This window comes from Otolemur garnettii, unplaced genomic scaffold (genome assembly GCF_000181295.1).
Source record: "Otolemur garnettii isolate 467f Iridium unplaced genomic scaffold, OtoGar3 scaffold00165, whole genome shotgun sequence".
Taxonomy (NCBI): domain Eukaryota; kingdom Metazoa; phylum Chordata; class Mammalia; order Primates; family Galagidae; genus Otolemur; species Otolemur garnettii.
The window spans coordinates 176,863-192,784 of record NW_003852560.1 but is presented as its reverse complement, the minus strand read 5'-3'; the positions used below and the strand labels follow the sequence as shown (position 1 = coordinate 192,784).

The following is a 15,922-nucleotide window of genomic DNA, read 5'->3' as shown; positions in this document are numbered from 1 at the left end:
TCTACTTCATCTCCCTTCAACCTCATCTCCCTTCTACCTCATCTCCCCTCGACCTCATCTCCCTTCTACTTCATCTCCCTTCAACCTCATCTCCCTTCTACCTCATCTCCCTTCTACCTCATGTCCCTTCTACTTCATCTCCCTTTGCCCTCATCTCCCTTTGCCCTCATCTCCCTTCGACCTCATCTCCCTTAGTGCCCTTCTCTGTCCTGTACTTGGCTTCCTATAAATCTGACCTTCTTTTTGCTCCCTGGAATCCCCATGCTTGAGACTTTGTACATGTTTGGGGCCTGAAATACTCACCCCAACTCTCCTGATTTTCCTTTCCCCAACCCCCATGATTTTTTAAGAATCAGATGATACCTACTCCATGGAATTTTCCTGACTTTTCCCCAGCACCTATCTTCCAAGGTGGGATAAATACCCCTTTTATGCTTCAATCTGCTCATGCAGCTCTTATTCTAGTGGTAGAGACAGATAATAAAAAAATAAATAAATAATACAAATTTAGGCAGAGGATAGAAAGTGAAGGGAGGCGGTTACATTTGATAGAATGGTCAAGAGAGACTGCCCTGAAGAGATAACATTTGAGCAGAGATGTGAATGTAGTGACGATCAAATCACACAAAGCCCTAGTGCAGTAGTTCTCAACCTTCCTAATGCCGCAGCCCTTCAATACAGTTCTCAACCCACAGGTTGAGAACCGCTGATCCAAAGAAAGAGTTCTCCTGAAGCAGGTAACTACATAGCACTACTTTCTAAGATAGAATATAAGTGAAAACATAAGTTGGTGAGGGAGCAAATGAGTTCTTAGCTGAGTCTTGCCACTTACCTATTGGCTATGTGGCGTTGGGCGCATTATGTAAATTACCTGGAGCTCAGTAAGCTCACTTGTGAGTGAGAAGACTACTAACTTTCTTACTTCAGAGGGATTTTGTGATGCTCAGATAAACTAAGATGGATGAGGGTGCTTTGAAAACTGTAAACTCATGGAGCAATCAAAAGTATTATTATTTACTCGGAGTCAGTTCAGGTTCTTTCCTGAAGAATGGATTTTTAAAGACTTTGATATCCATGTCTGGTCAAAATCCATGATAATAATAAACACTCCCACATTAGAGGAAAGAAAATACGTTAATATTTTCTTTTGGGAACAAGTCGTGCTGGTGCCAATAGCCCCTTTTGTCCATGCATTAAGATCTGATTGTCAATGAAGTTGCGAAACTTTGGGGTTAGGTTTTAAATGAAGTAGCAGTATTTTTTATCTCACTCTGGTAGGATACATTTTTTAGTTGGTCACACTCTCACATTCTCCTTTTCTTACTTTATTCTTTTTTAAAAGGAATACTCTCTTATATTAACACACACATATATGTAGCCATTCTACGGGCTTTAATGTGTTACCATAAGGGTCTCGCGGAAAAGTGATGTCGCAGAGAATAAGTACGCTTATTGAAATTGTGTTTTAAATAAAGGTGACCATCTGCTCACTCAGGTAAAATGGCGAGCTTCTTTAATGTGGCTGGTTTACATAGGGAATTTTGTATAGGTGCACAATACAGCAATGACCTCATTGATCCATTTAAACATCATGTGACATCTGATAAACCACTCAACATACACCTTTTGACATAACCCTATCAACGTAACCCAATTCAACATAACTTAATGGAGAACATGTTGTTAGCCATTACTTCTTTGTTCTTATCTGATGATGCCTGAGGCCAGGGAGGAACAAGGTAGATTGAATACCTGCCCCTGCTGACCTTTCCATTTGGAGGCTGTTACTTGGAATCTTTAAGCAAAGCATAGACAACTTACAAGTATGCCTGCACAAAGTCTTTTCACTGCTCTCTCTCAAACAGCTTTTTTTGACCAGAGGCATATAGGTGTTTTGCCTAAATTAATGCATCTATTTATTTATATGTTTTGTTTGTTTATATGTCTATGTATTTTTTGTTTACATGTCATATGTTTTCCTCAAATATGTTTGTAAGTATCTTTAATTTATATAATGATATAATGTACATAATGATATTGTAGGAGATTAAATTCCTACTCTCCACAGTGTTTTACAGATTTGGTACTTAGTAAGCGTAAAAACTTAGATAATGTGGGAGATTTTATTTTTCAAACTAACCAGCAAATTTTGATCTTTGCTCTGAAAAGCATCTACTTTGCAATAGTCAGGAGTTTGTTCCTAAGCCTAGTTCCGGGCTTGCCCTATCTCTTTGAATATAGTTATTCAGTGGAGAAAGAGGCAGGAAATTGTGAGATAAAAATACTCAGACAACCTCAGCAAAGAGTGATCATTGATCTGTTCACTCAAATTCTGTATGAGCTTTTCAATTACTTCCTCACTTGGGCCACTTTCCTTCTAAATCTAGAAGCTGAAGAGGTTCTCAAGTGATACATAATCATGTTTTCCTGAACTGCCACTGCCTGTGGAGAGTCATCTCAACAGAATGAGAGTTGGGTCCACTCCATTCCTAGACTCAACATATTCCTATTTCCGCAATTTCCTACAATGAGTCTTAAGTTGAGCCAGATGCAACTGGATGTATACAAATACATAATTGGCCAGCTGTTAAAACAGGAGCCAATACAGCTCCCCCAAAGGCAAGAAAAAACTCCTCTCAAAAAATTTTCCATGGCAGAAGAGATTATCATTCTGGTTATAATTTTGTATGGTAATTTCACAAATGCAGTTTTGTACTTGCAAGAAAATAAACATCTGCAATTAATTATGCCATGTAAAGCATGTTGTCTGTGCAAGACTCTTTGGAAGTGGTTATTGTCAACCTTTGTCCCTTAAGGGTATTCAAACAAAGATTTATTGGAAGCCATGGCTTCTCAGCCTTTGGCTATGATCATGGTATTTACTGGCAGCCTTCTATGTTCAAAGTACCATGGTATCTACATTTTATTTTGTCATGGAATGGACAGTGTGGGCCAATGTGAAACATGAAACTGAATCTAGTGCTGCCTGCTGTGGGTGGTGTTTATAGGTGAGGCTCACTAAGGTGACCTGGCCAAGAGGGTGGTCTCTGCTAACCCTACCTGCACCATCCCACCATCCCTGGTGAGGGAGTATGGTATAGAGGGCCGAGGCTCAAATCCAAACACCAAACTGAATACTTCAACACATTGTAAGATCTATGTGAAAACCTTCCTCACTCTTCAGAGGTGAAATGCTGTAGAAATGCTAGTCAATATTATCACCATAGACTTCTCACAAAGAGATATTTCCGAACACTCTGGCATGCACTAGTTAGAGTAAGATACACCTAGACAAAGAACAGAAATGCAATTGTTTAAAGACTGTGCTGCTGAATATGTATTGAAATACTGAAACGCAGTTCCTTTCTTTTCTAAATTAACATCAATGATGTGAGCTTTTCCTGTTGAAAAAGGTTTTATTAAATGGCACAGTTTATTCATTTGTAATTGATTCAATCATGTAGACATAGACCCTATAATTATTTTATAGGAAAATAGAGTAATTCTATCTAAAGAGGAGATAAATTTTTAATTTGTTTTTATTAAATCATAGCTATGTACATTAATGCAATCAAGGGGTACAATGTACTGATTTTAAATACAATTTGAAATGTTTTCCTCAAACTGGTTCACATAGCCTTCACAGCATTTTCTTAGTTGTTGTGTTAAGACATTTATAGTCTACACCTAGTAAATTTCACATGTACCCTTGTAAGATGCACCGTAGGTGTGGTCCCACCAATTACCCTCCCTCCGCCTATTCTTCCCCTCCCCCCCTTTCCCCTTTCCTCTTCTTCTTGGGCTATAATTGGGTTATAGCTTTCATATGAAAGCTATAAATTTAAAGGGGAGATATTTTTGACAAAACAAACATTTTTAAATGAGAAGTGTGTCATTTCACATGCTGAGAGCTTAAAGCGAAAGGATTGCTGGATTTGTTCAAAATTGGGAAATAAAGTATTAGAGGGTTCTTTTCCTGCCCTGTTAGCATTTTAGCTGGAGCTTGTTCTAAAGAGGGGTGTACTAGTCTACCCTTAAGAATTATTACAGGGGGTTAGATCAGCCCCATGACTTTTACCCCATCATCCAACCTCAACAAATGAGAGACAGCTGGTGATTCTAAAGTAACTGAAAAGAGGGACTAGGGTAGATAGTTGCAGAACCAATGGGGGAATGCTGAAGCATTTTGTCTGCCTTTCCTGGGGAGAGAATGGAGGTGGGGGTGACAGCTTCTGCTGGTAGCATCGGGAGAGCTTTCCCCAGAGAACAAAGTGTGGAGAAATTAGAAACTCACAGGCTGACTTTGGTCAAGCCTGACCTATGACCTGTTCACACAATGACCACTACTTGCTTCCTCATGGGAAATCCTGAAGGCTGCAACTTGTGTGGCCCTGGGCACACACACTCTCTCAATACTCTCAATATTACATGTTATTTTTTATCATTTTTAAATTTTTAATTATTATGGTTACATAAGAGCTGTACACATTTATAGGGTATATGTGATGTTTTGATGTAGGCGTGCAGTGTGTAATGATTTAGTCAGGATGATCAGAGTATCTAACACCTCAAGCAATTATCATTTCTTTGTGTTAGGAACATAAACATTATTTTTGGTGTAACTTTAAATAACTTGTTTTCTGTTTGGGGAAAAATTCAATGGTTTTCGTGGGCCCTGAAAATTATATTTTTTCAGATGTGAGAAAAAGTTAAAATATTTCCTGTGACTCTTAGTTTTTATTTTTTTTTCCTTCTAATTTTAAAAGCGTTAGATATTTCCATGGGCCCCTGACAGTACTGTGCTGCTAGGTCCTGGGCCTGCTGTGCCAATGGTCATGCTGACCCTGGCTGGAGGAAGCTGTGCCCCTCCATTCACACTGACACTGCCTGCCACGTGATCTTGTATAAGTTCCCCATGGAGCAGAGAAGGTAGCTTAGCTGGAGCCATCCTAATGGGAACTGGCCATTGCGGTTGGAGTAAGATGGCACAATTAAGACAAGCATGGAAGAACATTGCCCTTGCCAGGGTGCACCCCACCCAGTTCAACTCATTCAGCCGCCCAGATATAGTAACAAAATGTTCCATTGGCCAAATTGTAAATAAACCACCAGTTGGAATTTTCTACTTCTTAACCTGGGACATTGAAACATTTTCAAAACTCTGAATTTTGACTTTAGATTTATGTTGCTAAATCGGGGCTTCTCTTCATGAACTTGGCACTTGATAGAAAGATGACGGCTCATAAACTAAATTTAAATTAGTTAGAAAAATGTTTTAAAAATATTTTAGAAGTATTCATTTTTTTAAATTTCAGCTTAGTACGGGAGTACCTAAAATGAAGTTACGTAGTGTGCTTTTATAGGGTTAAAGTCTGAGTTGTAGGTGTGTCCTTTCACTGAGAAATGTGCATTTGGGTGGGAATTTATCTCTTTCCCCCCTCCCCCCAACTGAGTTTCACTGAGTTTTTCCTCCAATGTGAGCATGTCGGTGTTAACCTATGGGTTCCAATTTAGTACTGAGTACACTGTGGTGTCTGTTTTTTCATTCTTGTGATACTTTCCTTGGGAGAATGTCTCTGCTTCTATCCAGGTTGTTACAAAAGATACAAAATCTCCATCTTTTTATTGCTGAATAATATTCCATGGTAGACATACACCACAATGTATTAATTCATTCATGCCTTAAAGGACACTTGGGTTGTTTACACCTCTTTGCAATTGTGAAGTGTTCTTTCACAGAGAAATATGTGTGCTATCGATTCCTCTATTTAGTACAACTTCCTGCTTAGGAATGAATTTGGCTACTTCTCTTTACCTTTATTTTAAAAAAATATGCTTTCCCGTAAGTGATCATTTTCATTAATTAAAGGCTAGAACTTTTGTCCAAATTATTGATATTTTATTGTAACGTATATTTTTAAAAATATAGCAGCTATCCTTGCAAACTGGTAGCCCAGGAGCTAAATGCAACCTACAAAATTTGCTGTTGGGCAGCATGTTGGGGGTCATTTATTTGCTGGCTCTTTGCGTGTGGGGGACATGCCTGCCTTCGTGTCACCCACTGGCTGGCTCTGCTCCCTGTCCCTCCTCCCCTTTTCCTGGGACAGGCACTCTTGGTTCAGCACAGCCCTTCCACTCCCTGTCATTTACACACAGCCCACGTCACCCAGCCAGTTGACCTGCCTGGCTGCTGCAGATGTTTGAGTTTCTGACCCTTCACTGAAGCACATTCTCACCTCTGCTATTTTAGGTCACTGATGTCTAGTTCCCCCAGAGTATACAGTCGGTACTGACTGAGGACCCACTGCGTATACCCTGAAAACTCCTCTTCTTTCACTGGTCACTTTCCCCACTTTGAATATTTCTTGCTTGGGAAATGTGTTTGTTTGAAATCTCCCCAACTCCTTTACAAGCCCTACACATTCTTTGACTTGGAAAACTAATGTTTTAGCAATCTTAGATATAGCAGGAACAACTTTCCAAACATATCACCGCACTAAGCTTTTCCATTATGAAAATTTTCTAGCCAGCAACCTCCACAGAATCCATAAATCTGCATCTCTTTCTCTCACAACCGGTCAACCTCCTCTGATCTCACTTTCTCCTCCACGCCTGGGTGTGCTCAGAAATCTCAGAAAGCACCGTGAGTTATGGGAGTCCTTACTCCTGCATCTTCATCTGAATCAGGGGCCACTGCACAGCCAATTGCATGGCCACTGCACAGCCTGCTTGACTCACACCCATGACAACCATCCAGGAAAGATAAAAATCTAAGATCTTAATGAAAGACGCTATTTAGGTCAGACTCAATTCCTGGTTTCGTAAGTGGGGGGATTGTGGCTCAGCAAGATTGACTTTCTTACTAAAGTCATAGATTCAGCAACAGAATATGCCTAGAATCTAGGTCTCCTGATCCACGTGCAGGGTGCAGTCCGAGTCTGCCTCACCAGTGTGCCCTGCCAGACTCCTTCACCTTATGTCGGGCCCTGCAGAAGCCTCCCTGCCTCTTCCCCCTACTGGGGCTTCCATAAAAACAACCAAAAAAAGCTCTCACAGCCTTGAAACTGACCATATCCTGCAAAGCAGTGTAAATATACAAAGGGGGTATGCAAGATGATCCATTGAAATTGGGTAGAAAATTCCAGAAATGCTTTCTTTTAAATTTTTGTCATGTTATTTTATTTTTGTATGTTTTATGATGTATATGCTATATTAATTCAGTAATATGTGTATGCATCTGATTTGCAAACCAATATTAGAGTATTTGAGAAAACATTTTGGGAAAAATTTTAATATATATTTATGAGCCCACCCCTGGAGATGCTGATGTTTAAAGTTAGGGTTGGGGTCCAGGAATTTCTTTTTTAATAGCCAAAGTAATTCTGATGTACAGAGAGATTTTGGAACCACTGCTCTAAGGTCTTAAGAATTTCTGACATAAGTAAAGTTAAGATGTTGATAAAGTTGGCTATAGGAGTGGAGATAGTGATAAAGTTGGATACAGGCATCTAAGGAATACTATTTACCTTAGGCCTAATGAAGAATAAAGTAACATAACTGAAAAGCAACATATGGACCATGGTCGCCAATATAGACTGTCAGACAAATGCCTAGACTGCTGAGTCTGGAACTCTTCCTTTTGTGATCCTTGAATTTAGTTAAGTAAAGTCTTTTTTCCCCACAATTTTTCTGACATTAAATAAAGAAGACAGATTCCAGCCAAATCATAAAACTGCATCCTCTTAAAGATTGCAATTCAGGCTTCATTTCTATATTCTCTCATTACCTTTGTGACTGCTCTGAGGACTCCATAGGCTCTGGTTTCATTCACATTCGTTTATTTTTTATTTTTATTTTTTGAGCCAGAGTCTCACTCTGTTGCCCTAGCTGGAGTGCCGTGGTGTCATAGCTCACAGCAACCTCAAACTCTTAGGCTCAAGCAATCCTGTTGCCTTAGCCTCCTGAGTAGCTGGGATTACAGCCACTCACCACAACGCCAGCTGGTTTTTCTATTTTTAGTAGAGATGGGGTCTTACTCTTGCCCAGGCTGGTCTTGAATTCCTGAGCTCAAGCAACCCACCTGCCTTGGTCTCCCAGAGTGCTAGGATTACAGGCAGGAGCCACCATGCCCAACCACATCCATTTCTTTTATATCATAAATCCAACAGTTGGAGAGTTGTAAAATTTATTTTTGCCTGATAATTGAAAATTGTGATCTAAGATGTTGTTGGCGATTGCCTCTTAGATTCAGTATCTTGAAGATGATTGCAAAATATAAGTGGCATAAAAATTAGACTTCACAAGGCCCAGTTTTTATAACCTCTTTTAACACCTCTTTAAAGAGGTGTAGTTTAGTGGTAAAAAAAAAAAAAAATTAAAAAGCAACTGCAATCTGTTTCAAAATTACAACTATACATATCCTTTGACTCATACTACTACTTCCAGAAATTATCTTATAAAAACACTTGTACACATATTATTGAAGTATTATTTGCAACAACAAAACAGTTGAGATGGGCTGGCATCCCTCAGACATTAAATAAATAGTACTTTAACCCACAAAGGACTATGCAGTGGCAATAGAAAAGAATGAGAAAGCTTTTTACATACTGATTTAGAAAGATCTTCAAAATATGTTATTAAGGCTGGGCACCTGTGGCTCACGTGGCTAAGGTCCCTGCCACATACACCTGAGCTGGCAGGTTCGAATCCAGCCTGGGCCCGCCAAACAACAATGATGGCTGCAACCAAAAAATAGCTGGGCATTGTGGTGGGTGCCTACAGTCCCATCTACTTGGGAGGCAGAGGCAGGAGAATCACTCAAGCCCAGGAGTTGGGGGTTGCTGTGAGCTGTGATGCCACAGCACTCTACTGAGGGCAACAGCCTGAGGCTCTGTCTCAAAAAAATAAAAAATAAAAATTATATATATATATATATATAATTAAATGAAAAAACAAAGAACAAAATAGCATATGCTACATTTGTATTTCTAAAAAAGAAAAGAAGACCACACACCAAAAGAATCAAGATGAGGTTATTCCCCCCACCCCCCACACCCGCCCCATGCTTAAATACTTCAGGTCTGGAAGTTCCTCCTAAACCTCCTGGTCTAAACATCTTCTGGGTGGGCTCTGTTTCATAATAACCCAGTTTTTTCTAGTTACCCTATTTGGTCAGAGATAGTAACTAGTTTCTAAGGTAGCTATTACTATCCCATGGAAAAAGGAGGAAATTGAGGCACAGTAATGGAGCCAGGAGTGAAGCCCACATTTTCTCACTCAAGCCTGAGCTGTTTTTTTTTTTTTCCTTTTTTCTTTTCTTAAGAGAACAGGTCTCACTTTGTTGTCTGGCCTCGACGCGAACTCCTGGACTCCAGCCTGTCCAGTAGTTGGGGCTACAGACACACTGCATCTCTGAGCCTTTTTAAAGCATAGCACAATACTATTCACAGATGTTAACATCTAAATTAAAATTGTATGGTTGACACTGTGTGCTTTAAGCAAAATGAACATGGTACTAGGGGAGAAAATAACTCAAATGACAGAATTTAGTTGGTGGGAGTAGGAAGGTGGTGTCTAAGAGAGGCCTTTCTGAGAAATTCACGTTTCTGCTGACACCTAAAAGAAGACAATGGTTAGTGTGGCTGAGGGTGGGGATAGAGCATCTTTGGTTTGTGCAAACGCTCTGGAGTGCAGAAAGAGCTGAGTGTGTCCAGAAAGGAGGTGTATGAGAGTAGAGTGGCTGGGTCATAGTACATGGGGAGGAGGAGGGCCATGGGCTGAGCCTGGAGGGTGACAGTGATCACTCAGGGCAGGTGGGCCAGGAAAAAGAACTTGATTTTTCTCCTTAGCGTATCAGGAAGCCACTGGAGAGAAGTGGTATGATCTAATTCATATTCTACAAAGATCACTGGCTGCAGCATGACAACAGAATTTCAGGGGGGAAGAGGGAGTGAAGAATGGGCAGGAGCGGAAGCTGAGAAAGTCATGGTTATTCTCATAGTTTCGGGAAAGGGTGGAGAGGTGAACCAAGATACTGCAGTGGGGTCAGAAGACTTGGTCAGATTTCAGGTATATTTTAGAGGTAAAAACAACAGAACTTGACAGCAGGTTGGATATGTCCAAATGCGTTCCTTGGGTTATGCACTACCAAACAGCCCCACTTAGCAACCCAACATACTTTCTGGATCAAGACTTGTGATAGTTCTGCCCTTCCTCACCACCACCAAAAACCAAAGACCCAGGGTGGAGAGCTGGACTTCTTTGCCAGCAGGAACAACACAAAATTCTCTGCATGGAGAATGGAGGAGGTAGATTCTGTGGGTTAGTGAGAACTTAACTATGAGTTATGATTTTTTTTTTTTTTGAGACAGAGTCTCACTATGTTGCCCTCAGTAGAGTGCCGTGGCATCACAGCTCAAGCAACCTCCTACTCTTGTGCTTAAGTGATTTTCTTGCCTCAGCCTCCCAAGTAGCTGGGACTGCAGGTGCCTGCCACAACACCCAGCTATTTTTTGATTGTAGTTGTTATTGTTATTTGGTAGGCCCAGGCTGGAATCGAACCCACCAGCTCTGGTGTATGTGGCTGGCACCCTAGCTGCTGAGCTACAAGCACTGAGCCTGACTTATGATATTGTCCGTGAGCAAATGGATTTATAACCAACTTAGAAACGGGCTCGCTGAACATTATGTATTTATAAGCTAGAATTCACTTTATAAAGAAAAATATATACATTTTGCCTTTTGTTTGTGTTTTCCTAGGCCTGTCAGAGAGTTTTCCATGCCAAGAGGAGCAAACACTTTTTGCTACTGTGTTAAAGCAAATGTGATTGTCACTGGAGGTAAGAGGACAGTTTATGATACACAAGAGATTTTTCTGTTTTGCAAACAGTGCTCTCCCTGAATTCTGCTGCTGGAAAAAACCTATTAGGGAATGTAAAAATTTGTATAAAGTCTAATTTGTCTGTCTTTTTCTTTCTGGCTCCTGGATTTGATGGCACACTCAGAAAAGCCTTCCTTGCCCCAAGAATATATGAAACAAATTTTCCTATATTTTGAGCTGGGCGAGGTAGCTCATGCTTGTAATTCTAGCACTTTGCGAGGCTGAAGTAGGAGGATCCCTTCAGGCCAGGAGTTTGAGACCACGCTGAGCAAGAGTGAGACCACTGTCTCTATAAAAATAAAACAATTAGCCAGGAGTGCTGGCACACACCTATGGTCCTACCTACTTGCTAGACTGAGGTAGGAGGATCACTTTAGTTGGAGGTTGCTGCAAGCTATGATGATGCAACTTCTCTCTAGCCAGGGAAACAAGAGTGAGACCTTGTCTCAAAAAAACATTATTCTATTTTACCATAATTCATATTTATTTTGTTTTTAGAGCTTTAATCTATCTGAACTAATTTTTCTGCGTGAGAGCATGAAATTCTAGGCTTTAAAGGAGTCCTTGAGACCCCTAAAGCAGAAGGACACTGTATGTCTATGTGACTTTTTTTTTGCAGTTTTGGCCAGGGCTGGGCTTGAACCTGCCACCCCTGGTATATGGGCCCGCGCCCTACCCCTTGAGCCACAGGCACCGCCCAATGTGTCTTTTTCTAAAGAGAAAGTCCAAAATTTTACCAAACCCTCAAAGGAAGATCGTGACTAAAAAGCTCATGTGCCAATGGTTTAGAGCTAACAGAGACCAGGATCATGGCCAAGATCTTGAAAAGAACTCACATTTAAGGGATAAGTCAGGTAGAGGCTAAGAAACAAGGTTATTTTCTGAGACGAAGGGGAAAGATGACAAAATAAGAACTGAAATTTCCATTGAGACTCAGACTCCTCATTTATAAACCTGAGGATTAAATACAGAGTGAGGCTTTGAGCCTGGGGTCCGGAGTCACACCACTTGGGGTCTAATCCTGGCTCTCTCACTTGCAAGCTGTGTAGTGGGCAGGCTGTTAACTCCTCTGAGCTTCAGTCTCATCTCTAAGAGGAGTTGATAATTGTATTGACCTACAAGGTTATATAAGGATCAAATTTATTCAAATAAAGTATTTAGCACAATGCCTTGCCCATAGTAAATGCTTCATACATGTTTGCTAATGATAATGCTAAGAAAATGATACCTCCTATATATGGAGATGTGTGAGATTAATTGGGAGAACGTGTCCTTGATACAGCATCTTTCTTCCAAGATGGGGAGGTTTTGTTGGGATAAAATGGAAGCTGAGATCCCAGTTAAGTTACTGTTACAGAGGACGTGAGCAAGATGGAGAGGGTCTGAATTATCATAGTCACCTACGATAATTCTGGAAAGAGAAAAGGGCAAGCCAGAGTCAAAGACGTGGAAAATGAATTATTCATCAGACCTGGAGACAGAATAATAAAGGGGATTAGTAAGAGAGATTAACCAGCTCCGAGTTTTTAAGAGAAATGGAAGAACAGTAATTGTGTTGATAATTATATAGAAATCAGGAAGAGGGTGCCTTCAGTGGGGAAGGACAGCAAATGAAAGCTCCATTTTGCAACTAAATATTAAGTGTTTATTAGACAACCAAGAGGATATTCCTTGTGATGGGAGAAGACCTGATTGGAGATGAGGGATGTTAGGGCTCCCCAGGTTGCCTGCATCAGAAGAAGATGAGCTCCCAGAAGCTTCTCAAGGAGACCAGGATTGCCTGACAAGAGACAGGAGGCATGCTGATTTGCAGGATGTAAAGGGGCAAAACAGAAGCACAAACAAACAAACATCAAGAAGGCGGCTTATATTGGAAAACTGAACTTTTAAAAGGGAAAGAACAAAAAATGACTTTAAAAGAGAAGAAAACTCTCTCATAGAAAAAGTCAATAAATTTACCATTGGCAAGAGAGCTTAGAGCAAAAATACCCATCAAAGGCGCCAAGATGTATAATGAGTAAGTGCTATTGGCTCCTTCTGTGTAAGACTTCTTCAAATTCCCTACCCATAAATACACACAGGAGGCGATGTTTGGCTTCCCACCTAGAGTATCCTGCCTTACCACTTAAGTTTCTATATTGCTAAGGATAAAGAAAGGCAAGCTTCTGCTTCACGGCTAAGTAATCTCCTCTGAGGGCATAAAGTTAATTTTTTCAAGCACACTACAATGGGAGCAGTCGTAGCCCGGCCACTAATTAACTGCATGATCTAATCAATCACTTAATCTCTCCCTGTTGCTCATTTTCCTCATCTGGCAAGATCCCTGTGAAACTAAGACACTGTGATTTCATTCTTTAAAGAACTGAGTGTTCTTAGGGGATGAACTAAAAATGTCCTTTGGAAAATTTGGAACGTGGTTTGCCAATGAGATGCTATTCAATTTTTAGTCACAGCCTTGTGCACTCAAGAGAAACAGGCATTAGTTGACCACAAACTTCTAAAATTTAACTGAGGACATTGAGAAAAGACGGACGGCATATGGATAAGAAGTCTGCAAAGAAGTGTGTAGGAGTCGTGGCTGAGACAGGGAGCAAGGTGATGATGGTGATGATTCTAAGAACGAATTGAGTCAACTGTAGTAATTATGGTTATCATTTGAAGATCTCTAAACTCTAGAATGCACAAAGGAATAAATGATAGAATTGGGTATTTTTAGAAAAGAAGCTTGGATACTTGTGTCACAATTGCTTAATATCATTGACCCTTCCTGAGTTGATGACTTACCGTGACTTACCACTTCTCATGGAAATGGGCATGTTTCCCAGGCTGGCCTGTGGTCAAAGGAGGCCCGGGAGATGCAGGGGAGCTTGGTGGTGATGAGAGAGGAAGCATCAAATAGTACCTGAGAATCCAACTTGGTGACAGACACTGCCCTCACCACTGCATGGGTTCAGTTAGGTGAAACTATTTGCCTTCTCTCCTTCAATGCAACCCCCCTCCCCCATGAAAAAACCCTGTGAAAAAGCAGTGCTTATGCACATGGCGGACATGAGTTCCGATTTCTAAAATCCCATTACTACATTACTCTTAACCCACTCCTGTGGCCAGCCCTTTGTTTTCACACAAAAGAATACAAAATGTTAAGAACTGGTCAGTTTTCATATACATTGTAATCTTAATATTTTAATCGCTTCTGGGGGAAATGTATTTGGTAAAGTGGTAGGACTAACCCACATCAGTGTTTCTAGAAGAAGGCATTTGGCTTTCATTAACCTCAGCATTCGGTGTAAGACTCTCACCTACAGCTTGGAAGCACACTAATTACAGGTCTTCTAGCTCTCTTATGGAGGTAAGAAAGCATTTAGCAGTACGACCAACAAGCAATTAATACTTCCCACCATGAATAATGTATTGAACTGTCACAGTTATGGAGCCTCTATCAGGAGAAAATGCAAATCCTCGATAACTAAAAACACATTTGCCTCAGGAGAATACTCGTGTCGATTAAGCACTCAGTCAAGCACGTTGTGAAATGTACAGTGTGTACCAGCTAATGGCTCAAAATATAAAATGAAAGCAGCTCTCCTAGGCATAGCTGAACGTGTTAGATGTTGCAGGGACATTTGATGAGCTTGAAAAAAACACATGCTCTCACAGAAAAAAAAAAAAGCCAAATCAGGACAAAGTATTTACAAAAAAACAAACAAACAAACAAACAAAAAAAACCCTTTATATTTCCTATGTATTATTTTGGCGACCATCAAGAATTATTCAAAAACAAAAATAGAACTTTTCTATCCAAAATAGAACTTTTCTCCACTAGCTGTTTTAAGAATTAAGCCCCTAGTACATACTGTAGAAGTTTCAGCACATAGACACAATTATCTCCCATCCTAGGTACCTTGGGGGTTCCACATGCATTTCTTGTGTTTTATCCAACAAATATTTTTTGCATAACTATTATGGACCAGGCACCATATAAAGATCAGCTTGTCTTCTCAACTTTCAAGAATTCAAAGTCTGAGAGTATAACTAAGACACATCTATAGATAACTATAATACAAAGTAGAGATGATTCAGCAGATGATGATGATGATAGCAGTACCAGTAATGCAGGTGGAATATCATGCCCCTTTCTGCTCATCCTGGCTCCAAACAGCCACCTCATGAACAGTATAAAGATTCCATTTCTACCAACAGAAGTGAGCAGCACTGGAAGACTTCTGGTTGTAAGCAGCAGGGAACCTCTAGAAGATTGTTTTTACCTACAATGCCTGATGAACGAAGCCCTTAGTTTAAGAGGCCTGACCAATTTCCACGTGGCAGTCCTCTATTGCATCTTTCTTCATGTGATACAAAAGTTAACAGATTTTCTTCTGGGGATAGCCTGGTCTCATCCTCTGGAAACGATAATGCCCATTTCAGGGAACCCCTCCCACCCTCAATGCCAACATTACATGGGACCATCTGTGGGCACAAGGCTTAGGTTCTGAGCACATCTGAGTAATACGATAACTTCTTGGTCATTGCCAACGAAACACAAATGCAGGCAAGATACTACATTACTGGAATTGTTCCATTTGAATTATGTTACTGAAACTCTCAGGGAGTTTCTCATTACCTATAAGAATTCCAGAATGTCCTCTACTGTCAAGGTAGTAATCTGTCCCTCCAGAACACACAATTATAAAACTTTAGAACCAGAAGGAAGCTTGAAGATCAAAATTTTACCCAAGGAAATCAAGGCTGCAGAAAATAATGTGCCACAAGTCACACAGCTTGTCAGCAGGCAGAGTTGAGACTGAATCATTTCTCTTCATTCCCACCCAGGCCTGTTTTTCCTCCTGGCCACAGCAATCTGGTTCACTAGTGCTCTCGCTGGCTCACTCTCTCCCTGTCTTGTTTTTTTCTGTGAACTCAGCCAGCTCATCTCATCAAGAGAGATGCATTTAGATCAAGTGACTCAACAACTGAGATAACAGCTTGCTAAAGGAAAGAAAATCCTACCTTTGCTGTGGCTTCATCTAAATCCTGGCTTAG

At 40.5% G+C, this 15,922-nt stretch overlaps 1 protein-coding gene across 1 annotated transcript in view; it reads left to right on the top strand.

The window, feature by feature from the left end:
• WDR64 (WD repeat domain 64) overlaps positions 1–15,922 on the top strand; it is a 141,213-nt gene that overhangs the window by 45,012 nt on the left and 80,279 nt on the right. Inside the window, exon 8 of the mRNA XM_003800077.1 lies at positions 10,762–10,841. Coding sequence (XP_003800125.1) covers positions 10,762–10,841 — 80 coding nt within the window. The remainder of the gene's footprint in view (positions 1–10,761; positions 10,842–15,922) is intronic.